Raw genomic sequence first — 10,678 nt, forward strand, 5'->3', positions numbered from 1 at the left:
CCTAGCCATCTAACTAGCTCCTTAGACTTTACTATTTCCTGATTTGGTAGAGTAAGTACTCTGTTTTGGTCTTTTCTTGATCTTGTCCATGAATTGACTTATTGCTAACTACTGTTTTTTTTTCTTTTCTTTTCTAGGCCTGATATCACTATATATAGTTATATATATATATATATATCTTTTGCTAACTTTTGGATAACTAGTTAACTATCATGTTATTTAGTTAGCTAATATAGAAATTGTCATTAACTGCTTTTATTAGACTTAGGGTATAGCCTTTGTGCTTTTGTTATGTTTTAATATTAGATTTTTGAAAGGGGATAGTTTCACTCTCTCTCTCTCGCTGTATGTTGTATTGGTAGTTATACACTGAATTAACCGCTAACACATTAGACTTGAGCCTAGCTACAGTCACTCACGACTGGGTTGTACGGTCGTAATTTCTTTTTTTTTAAATAAAAAACCAGGTCTTGAGACTGTTGATTTTCATTTGTTTGCGTGGAATGATTCATAAAATAAATCCTAGAAATGAATATTGAGTACGTGCTATGATTGATACTAAATGCGAGCCGTGTTACTTTGTACCTTTTTTTTTAAATACTTCTCTTTTGTGTTCATATCTTTTCCTATAGTCATAGACATTTTCACAGTTACCAACAACTATCAATAATTTCTTCAACTCAACATACATGTGCCAGATACATTCCGTCTGCTCGGGTCATATCTTAACTATCCAACGTCTTCACGATCTTTGATATTGAAATCCTGATGCGTTTTTATTGAACTGGTAGTACGAACTTAGGTCTATGAATAACGCACAGATGCTCGGTGTATAGTTATGTTATTGTGACCCGTACTTCAGCTATGTGATACTGTAGTACAAACAGCATAGCTTGACAAAAGTCAAGTATATGAATGATATTCCTATCTAGCCTGTTTCCCGAAGAATTGAAAAAGGACATATAGCTTCAGAGATGTAAGAGTGTTATTTCAATTAATTTTTTCTTTCACTATCTACGCGCAGCACTGTATTTCCTACAACCCGTGATATTTACAAGAACAACCAACACGGTACTCACCGTCTCAATTAAATACGATAAAGACTTCTTACAGTTCGAATATCGCGCATCGAAAAGCTATCCATTCTTGGATAAATACAACGTTTACGTTTTCACTTACCGAAAAAAAATACCGCTCGCAAGGGAATCTCCAAGAAAAAAGATGAAGATCTACATGATTCCAAGACGATACTAGTATACTTACATACTCGCATCCAAAACGGGTATCCGAGAATACCGAAGATCAACATTCGCATGTACCGAGTACCGTAACGCTTCTGCTGTGTAGTAGGTTAACCCCACCCACAATGCTGACTTCACCCGTCGAGGTCGCCGTCAAAGATACCCAAGATTTATCCGCGTCATCGATTCTCTCTCGCTCTCGCTCTCCGAGGAGGCAAGCGAGCCGGCGCCCGCATACCGAAACGCAAAAGACCAGAACCCCCTCGCCCAACGCCAATAATACAGTTTAGTACGCGAAGTGGGCCAACAAAGTATACGATCCAGCCCCGAGTAAACAAGATTCGGGCGGGGAAGAGGTGCGGGGAGGAAGGTAAGAGAGGGGATGGAATGATGGTTCTTAGCCAAGGCTGTCAAGGATGATTGCGTGGGAAAGTCATACGGGAATGGAAATACCACATAAGTAGGTAAACGCGACAAGTTCGGAAGACGAACCCCCATCCGCGGTCTTGGGATTGAATGGTCGAGGCCATATCTTGGGGAGTTGATGAAGAAGCGCCGGTCGCGGCAAAGTGGGGGGGAAGATAGGCTGAGGTAATACGTACGATTACTGTAGGTATGGCAGTACATGGTACCCGAGGTTGTGTGCGTATGTCAATGTAGGACAAACCCTCGTACTCGGTCCACAGAGGCATTCCCACCCAGTCAAGAGCAGGTTGGCCGAAAGCGTGATGCGCCGAGTGGCCTTTTTGTTTGGTGCATGGTGCGAGAACACATGTTCAACAATGTGGGCGACGCGGGCGGCACGGGGGGGGCCATGTTGTTAGTATGTACGTATCTACTAGTTACGTATGTATGTATTGCTGACTGTATATCACTATAATCTCACAGAACAGGGGTTTTTGCTTGCGGGTGCCAGCATGCTATCTTGGGAGCGAGGGGAGGTGAGATTGCGTGTTCGTTGATGCAGATGCGCTGGCCAACTAGTCCTGTGACTGACTTGGGTACATGTCGTTGTGTGTTGCCGTGAACAGTCAACGTTCAAATCTTATTTGCAAATGCCTGAGCCGTGGCTTGGGCTGAGGTAAAGCGGAGGGGGTACCGACGTGTTCGATTGGTGCAATTGATTTGCGGTGTGCTCGTAACCATGTACATGCGTAGGATCAAAGAGGTAGCTATGACGAGATGCAGTGGTAAGATGCAACCAGGGTGGTTGAATTGGCTTACCTTTGTGCGACCGGGGGATGTGTGGGTGTGTGGCCTCACCAAAAGATACATAGTACAGACACGACGACATCTGCCGACATAACCACTGCAAGCCACTGATAGACGTGGTGTAGCGAGGGGGGAGAAGCTAGGTGCTGGCGTTGGGCGCCAGGAATTTTGTGTACCATGGTGAGGGCCAGGCGCTGGTGGTCGCAGTAGCAGTAGCAGTAGCAGTAGCATGTGCATGTGCATAGCAATAGTGACACTCGCACTCGCCAGGTTGGCGAGTGGGCACTATTTTGGGAGCGAGGCGGAAAAGAGAAAGGAAGCGTTGGTTTACTCTACACCTAATGCTAGCAGGTGGCCACAGTGTGTGTGTGTGTACTATCGATAGAGGGCAGGCGGCACCGACGATAATCGGGCCACTTCCGAAACTGTATGCATGATTGCATGCGGCTCCCCTGGGGCAGAGTGGCGTCGCCGCCGTGTTTGGGAAAGAGACCATCAAGCTACCGCGATATTACCTACACAGCATGTACACACATGGCAAGTGCTCTGCAAAATGAAGCGTCAGCGCACCTCCAACTCGTGTCCAGGCTCGGATCATACTTAATCATGTAAGTACAGGGTAGCGAAACGAGGCCGGACACCGTGCAGCGCAGGGCGAGGGTACAGGGCAGTATACAAGAGCAGTACATGCCTGCTGGGCGCCGGGGCAGTGGGATGTATGGGATCGACGGCGGAAATTTCTCCTGGCTGGTGCGACCACCGATCGAGTCGTGACAGCGTTGCGGGACTGGCACGCGAATTGCTACAGGGCTACAGGGCTCAGGGAACACCGGATCGGACGAGGCCTCGGTTTGTGCAGCCCAAAAGGGTGGCCCACGACGCTGCTGGATTGGGCGCCAGTCCAAGACATCCAAGGAGATCACCAGGGTGCTAACAGGTTACCGAGGATGCTAATACACATGGGACTATGACCATATGTACGTGTGTACCTGGATGTGAAAGTCAGCCCTGGCTGATCGCACCCAGGCCTGCCAGTGGGGAGAGTTTTGCGCAGGCCCCGGGACAAAACATGTCTGGTCTGGCTGTTGACGAGCGAGCGAGGACAAGGGACTACACATAAGTATATGTGTGTGTGCTGCATGTCGATTATACGATAAGGACCGAATCAAGACGTGCGTGAAACGCTGGCAGAGACGACTTTGTAAAGCCATGCGTCGTGAGGATAGGGAACATGTCCACCGGCTAATACTGTCTCGTGCGCCTGGACCCCCAGCCTGTTCCTGTCAGTCAACGACTAGTAGAGTAAAATGGCTGGCTGCGGGACAAATTCTCCTTTCCGATAACACAGTCGTAAACCTCATTCAGGCCGGTCGACATAGCCACAAGAGTCAGCGGCACACTACCTGCTCTGGAGCCAAGCGGCTTCGCGGGCGCCCTTCCAGTAGTCAGGGCGAAGATCCACCAGCACAAAAGTGTTCCACGTGTGGACAGGGTTATCTCTCGCAGCTGCTGATCCTTTTTGAGAAAGCCACCCTGGCCATTCGCTTCCACTAACATGGACTTCCGCTGCACACTGCAGTAGCGCACTCGAAAAGGGAAATGCCAGAAGCCGTTCAGACCCACCTTCCCAGCTCCCCGCAAGCAATCACCTTGCCATCACAATTTGGACAAAGTTTTCTGTGGAGAGAGGTCTGTCCACCACCTGTCAGGTAAGGGTTCACACACTGGCAGCCTTGGTCTTGGTAGCCGAAAAAAGACGGTTTTGTTTGTTGATCGAGGCGCGCGGGGTGGTGCAACGGACAAAAGTATGTTCGCATGCGACCATGTGTGTGAGATGTATGGTTCTTTTGGCCTTGCAGCGCAACGAGGCTCAAAGCAGACTGGCTTGTCGAGCTGGATGAGTATATGCGTACACTCGGGCAGTTTGTAGGTACCGCAATGGTAAGTCAGTTGGGCCAGTCAGCCAATCAATCAGGCCATATCAGCATGGGCTGAAGATCACAAGGTTTGAGAGCTCTCATGTTGGCAATCTGCAATACCAAAGCTTATGGAGCAGCAGGTTTCAGACGACAACAAAGTCTATGTACAAGAGTGCTGCTTGAATCTTATCTATTAAGGAGCGTCATTGTGACGACGATGGGCAAGCGCAAATCGTCTGTGCAAACAACGTACGTCCGTAAGTAGAGTATGTACGCACCCAATGCCAACAAGCGGCGTCGCGTGGCTTTCGGCTTGTTTTTCCAGGGAGGAAAAAAGAAAAGACAGGACGGGGATGCCCTGGGCGATGTCTCAGGCTAAGTGCGATGCTTCAGCCCCTTGCCCAACTATCGACAAGGGAACCTTTTTGGCGACAGCCAATCAGCGGCGCAGCGAGCAGGGGATTTACTGCTTCATAGTCGCTGGCATAACGGCTGCATTCTGGCCGATGTGCAAAGTGCCAGCGTTACGGCGTAAGCCTGAAAGCGGATAAGAGTTTCCTGGCCAGCTCATCGCCCTAGCCATATTGTGGGCGCGACATGACGCAGAAGCGCAGAAACAGGTCTCATGGCCGATGGGGCGGTATGTGGGCAAAGGTTGGCACGACAGCAGTGCCAGCGAGGCGCATCGGACGAGAGATAGAGGGAGAGTGTGTGCGTGTGCGTACGTGTGTTGTGGACGTGTAGACGGCTACGTGCAGGATCCGTGAGTTTGGAGGCGCGGAAGGCTGGGAGGGTTCCGGTAGCTTGCAATGGCGACGCGTCTGACGGCGCAGCGACCAGGTCGCACTGGCACGCAGGAGCGACGCAGGCAGGTTCCGTGTCGGTGTGCGGTGCAACCTGTGGGAAGAATGCTACATGGGTCGGCGACTCAGCGGCTGCGATCGTCTTCCAAAGCATTCGAGAACAAAACAGCCGAGCTGGGACGAGCATTTGTGTGTGTGTGACGCGGGGCGCGCAGAGGGAGCCGGGCATCGCTCTCATTACGGAAAGCGGGAGCCTTTTTTTTTTTGCAGTGGCTGGGAGGAGGGATTGGGGGGGTGCACGCCATGACGGCGAGTAAGAGTCAGGGTTGGAGAGAGGGTGGTAAGAAGGTTGAAGGGGGCGTCGAGGGTTTGCTTTATGCGGCACAGTTGTTATCTAAGTATGATATGAACAAATGTACACTAGGATGGTGGTTAGACGAAGGGGGGGTGGTGCGGGTGGGTGTTGTGTGTGTGTTGGAGAGAGGTGAGTGGGTGGTGGGCAAGGCAGGAGCGATCCCACGTGGCGGAGCGAGACACGGGCGATACGGCAGACGAAGACGGAGACGGCAGCGGTTTAGGGGATCAATTGGGACACACATCCATCCTATCCTCACACATACTGTGGCCGTACAGGCTACACAGGGAATGGCGCGCCGCCGGCCACGATGCCTGTCGCAGGCTGTCCCGTCGGTGGCCACCCATTCATTCTGCCAGGACGACACTGGAACTCCACTGCGTTCCCGGCGACCAGTCACCCGGCTGCACGGAAGCACATACACGCGCGCGCCCATGGACACACATATTCATTCGCTCAGTGACACACACATGCACACAATTTGATACTTTGGTGGTGGACAGAGAGACTCGACGCTAGCACTCGCCCACACACTTTCTCACATACACCCGACGAGCCCTTGCATCCACACAGGGCTGCCCAAAAAAAAAGAGCGAGCAGCACAGAGGTGATTCAGGTAAAAGGCCGCGGACCGCACCCGGGGAAGGACTCCCGAACGCCCGTGAGGCGTGTGAACCTTTTCTCGTTGCTTCTGGAGCCAACAAGAGGAGGCGGCACAGCGAGTCAATGCCAGGAGCAGGCCTTCCTACACGACTCTGGGCGGCGGCGGCGTCGTCACACCCAAGCGCGGGCGGGCAAGGGCGCACTGTTTGTGAGTAAGGGCATGGCTAGGCTTGTGTGTGTATGGGTGGGTGGGTGAGAGGGTGAGAGGGTGGCGGCAGAGGAAGCAAGCAAAAGAGGCAACGACGGCAGCCGCCCTGTGTAGTAGGGTAGTGTGTGAGTGTGCAGGTGGGTGTGCCCGGGCAAGTTGGGCCGACACAAAGGAAAATAAAATAAGATAAAAAAAAAAGTCCAGAGTTACTGTGAGTACATGGTAGTATACACGACCATTACCTTCACAGCCGGGTATGTACACAGACAGACGGGGGCAGGTTGCAATGCCGGCGGTCAGCAGGCCCTAGACAGCACTTAGTAGGCTACTGAGAGTGCCAGCGCTCGTCGCAGATGCCACGACGGCTGACCCCCCCAGTCCAGCCGTTGGCGTGGCTCTTCCTAGCGCTGCAGGTACGGCCTTCTAGCGTGCCGCTACCACAGGGGGCATACCACCTCCGTGGATTCAGCGCGCAGATCACCCTGCTCCTTGCCCGCCCAAGGGAGCTACCATGAAACAGGCCGAAAGACCCGTCGCTCCCGGAACGTCATGTAGTCAGGGCGTTTTGCTTCCTGAAAAGCACAGTCGCTCATTTCATTTGTCTCGCCGACGAGCCAAGGCCACGTCTGGCAAGTCAGTAACAGGCCCCCTTATTCTAGCTGCGAATATAGAAGGCTAAAGGCGCCCGGTGGATTCACTTCTTACACACTCATCACCTTCACTCCCTTCCAGCTATCTACACTCATTCTTCTCTCCTTGCCCAGTCACTGCCCGGCCAGTCCACTGCATCTCCTCCACGCTACCTAATCCACCTCCCTCGACATCCAATCCGCTTGCTGCATCTCGTCCACCTCGTCGACTCTTCTCCTCCTCTCGCCAGTCTCCATCTGCCAGGGCTCTATTAGCACTGGCCAACTGTTCAGCCCTCGCTGACAAGCTGTATTCCTCAATCTGTACGTTGCCCTGCACACGCATCTGCGCCCTGCCTACTACCTGACACGGCTCGTGCAACAAAGACGCTAATACCTATAAAGCACACGACACACTCATCAACACCATGATCGTCAGAGAATCAGAGTCCAACAACATGGGACGCGGTGCTTACGACACGACTGGCACTCCCCAGCCGTCGCCCACCACCACGCCACCCTCCAAATAAGACACTCGTCATGGCATCTCAACGGACCAATGCTTTTTCCCTCCTTCCTGCTCCTTGCTTTTCATGGCTTGCATCAACGCCCTGCAATCTCATCCAAAGCATCGTGGTCCTGTTGGGACCCGATCGATAGCACCTTGCGCACTGTACGTCACACCTGCCTCGATCAATTCCCAAGTCACATCAGCTTACACCCACTCCAGTCTCACTTCCAATTGCTCGCCAACGCCATTACGACCGAGCACTTCGCTGGTCACACAGCGCCTTTGCTTCCGAGCCTTATCGAGATTACGCCCTTTTAATCACCCGCAACCCTTCCGATTCCATTCTTGACAGCGACCTAATACCCCCGCTTCCTCGGTTCCTGTTTCGCGTTTTCGAGCGCCTCTCACTCTTCTCCCACGTTCAGCGACACTTTCTTACGGCAAAAAAGTACCTCTTTGTTTCACACGGCGTTCTTATAGACATGGTTGGGCCCAGGCATAGATACCAAAAACGGACTTGATCTTCTTTTTTTCTTTTTTGTCCTGCTTCGAGGACAAAATACACACACGGTTAGATATCCATTGTCTGCCTTCAACGGCACTTTGTAGACATGGACTGTATTGTACTATAGCACGTTCGGTTTGGGACTGCGGCATTTGCCTGCATTGCGCGACGATTCTGCGTTTCGCCACAACGCTCTTGACGAAGGGCATGTGTTTGGCCGCTACCCATGGATTTTTTCTCTATCACTCTGACATTTAGAACGACTGCCTGGGCTTTGGTATCAGTGTCTCACAACACTACCGGCATCGGTTTAGACTAATCAACAATGTACTACTACTACTACTATAAACTACTTGCCGCACTATACATGCAATGATGACTTGTCCGCGCTGTCATGTGTGAGTGTGACCCGCTTGAGCGGAACCCCTACCCTTGCCCTAACCCTCTCTGGCCATGCAGTGAAGCGACAGACCATGTCAAGGACCCGATGCTGTCTTGTTGTGCTGAGTGGTGGCGGCCACGCGTGGCCCAAGAGTGGAGACGTGGCGACTGCACCCCACGAAGTCGGCGTCCCGATTTGCGTCCAGCTCACCGCAAGCTCCACCAGCCAGCACGACGTCTTGCTGTATCGTCAAACACCGCCATCACCCCGCCCCCAACACTCGTCTCTCCAACTCCAACCCCCCCAAAAAAACTTTCGCACCTGACCTTAGCTCTCTTCCGACACTGCCGCTTTCACCATGGCTACCGTCAATTGGCGCACCATCAACATTGATGCCCTAGACCCGGACAGCCCCGCCAACTTTGACCTGAGCTCCCTCGTCCCAGCTGTCGCGCCTGTGTCGACAGCCGACGTGCAGAACAATGCGCAGCAGATACGGCAGCAGCTGCGGGGCGGAGACAATGAGGGCGCTTTGCAGAGCGCATTGGAAAATCCACCATATGGGGCTGATGACAAGGGAAAGGTATGTGTGCTGATGCTGTCACCGGTCTTTCTCATGGCTGGGCCGAGCACCATTGAGCAAATTCAATGTGTCTGACTGCTGCACAGGAGACTCACCTTGCCGTCGTCATTGAGATACTGCAGTCGATAAGACAATCGGACATGTCACCAATCCTTAGTCGGATATACAGCTCGCCCAGCGGAACAGAGGCGCTGGACGTCTTGATGAAGTACATGTACGTGGAGTACTACACACACAAACAGGATTACACATACGCACACATACACAACCCACACAACCTTTGGCACAACAACTGACTGTCCTTGCTACAGCTACAAAGGCATGGCCCAATCGACGCCAGTGGCCACTACGCGCAACATCACGCCTCAGCCCACGGGTTTCTCCCAGATCCACGCCCGTGGCGGTGGCGAGGGCGGAGGCCAGGCCATGAGCGTACTGCTCAGTTGGCACGAAAAGGTAGAAACTGTCGCGTCCTGACTATTGTTTGACGCCCATGCACTAACAGCCGGTAGCTTGTGGATATTGCTGGCCCTGGCTCGATTGTTAGGGTCATGGCTGATCGGCGTACGGTCTGAACTGGTGGTCCCACGATGGCACCTTATGATGTGCTCCAACACGACAAGCTCGAGCGGCTAAACTCGAGCCTAGTCGACGCAACAGCCCTCGTTGACAGGGAGACGCTCTCGGCTTTGGTCAAGAGCAAGATCAAAATGCGAACTGTTCGGCATGGCATGACACGCTGTGCTCTGTCTCTCTCCAATTATCTCGCCATGTCGCCGTATGCACCCTGTATAAGTCCCAAGTGACAGTGCACAAATTTGGAGTCACGACATATTGAAATGATAATAATAATAATCATTATCAGGCACCGTTTGTATTTTGGCAAGTCTTGCTGTTGGTGCGTGGCAAGCATGCAGGACCCTGCACAAATGCGTGAAATATGCAGCCGCACTGACACGTCTCTTTTCTACCGGCCTCGCAGACGGCTTCTTCAGCCCTATTATGACACACGGCCACGTCGCTCCCCCAACGCGACGAGTCTTCATTTCGCGGACACGGGAAGTCACGATGCTAGCGTGCGCCTTCATCATAAGGGGCCGCCCACTCGACCACGCGGCATAGCTTCCACGCGAAGCCCACTAGCGCCGTGTCCGAGCGCCTTCTTCAGCTGCCACAAGCGGAAAAGACCTGATGAACGCTAGTCTTGCGTTGGGCGCCGTTGCGAGATGAAACACGCTCCCTGGTGCCCGTCGATTCCTTTCCTTTTTCCCATTACCACCCACCCCGACATTGAAACAACGGACAGCCGACCGAGGTTAAAAACAACTTGTCCAAGACTACTCTATTCCAAAAGTAAACCTGTTCGTCTCTCCTTATCAATTAGCCATCTGCAAGTATCCCAGAGAAAAAGCAGTACAGTGTTTTTGTCCCGTCCGACGCGCAGCTTTCATCGCCACGAGAGGCCCATGTCCCGATTGTAATTTTCCCGCCTGCAGGGCAATCGTGGTCACGGGTAAGTATCGATGCGCAAACAGGCTTCTGGAAGGCTAATTTCGGCTTCTTTCGTCGTTTCCACCATAGGGCTGTATGAGCATGTTTTTAATAAAAAAAACCCGCCTATCCTCCCACCCACCCAAAGTGGATCACTCTAAGTTAAAATCACTTCTCCCGTCACATGTTACCTCTATGAAGTAAAATCACTCTACTGTAGACAAGACCACTTGCAC

General features: G+C 52.2%; 3 protein-coding genes across 3 annotated transcripts; 1 reads left to right on the forward strand and 2 right to left on the reverse strand.

Annotated features, from left to right (window-relative positions):
* Nucleotides 1-5,125: 5,125 nt before the first annotated feature.
* On the reverse strand, nucleotides 5,126-5,362 carry COCCADRAFT_54823 (uncharacterized protein; the record flags this gene model as incomplete). Its single annotated transcript, XM_007720232.1, has 1 exon — nucleotides 5,126-5,362. A coding segment is annotated over one exon (237 nt), but the record flags the coding sequence as incomplete, so codon positions are not given.
* A 1,711-nt stretch (nucleotides 5,363-7,073) lies between these two features.
* Nucleotides 7,074-7,512, reverse strand: COCCADRAFT_31207 (uncharacterized protein; the record flags this gene model as incomplete). Its single annotated transcript, XM_007720233.1, has 2 exons — nucleotides 7,074-7,367; nucleotides 7,447-7,512. The coding sequence occupies 2 exons, from the start codon at nucleotides 7,510-7,512 to the stop codon at nucleotides 7,074-7,076; spliced, it is 360 nt and encodes a 119-aa protein (XP_007718423.1).
* Nucleotides 7,513-8,726: 1,214 nt separating this feature from the next.
* On the forward strand, nucleotides 8,727-9,526 carry COCCADRAFT_10095 (uncharacterized protein; the record flags this gene model as incomplete). Its single annotated transcript, XM_007720234.1, has 4 exons — nucleotides 8,727-8,951; nucleotides 9,038-9,165; nucleotides 9,263-9,407; nucleotides 9,464-9,526. 4 exons carry the CDS (start codon nucleotides 8,727-8,729, stop codon nucleotides 9,524-9,526), a joined length of 561 nt encoding a protein of 186 aa, XP_007718424.1.
* Nucleotides 9,527-10,678: the final 1,152 nt, after the last annotated feature.

This window comes from Bipolaris zeicola (assembly GCF_000523435.1).
Source record: "Bipolaris zeicola 26-R-13 unplaced genomic scaffold scaffold_427, whole genome shotgun sequence".
Taxonomy (NCBI): domain Eukaryota; kingdom Fungi; phylum Ascomycota; class Dothideomycetes; order Pleosporales; family Pleosporaceae; genus Bipolaris; species Bipolaris zeicola.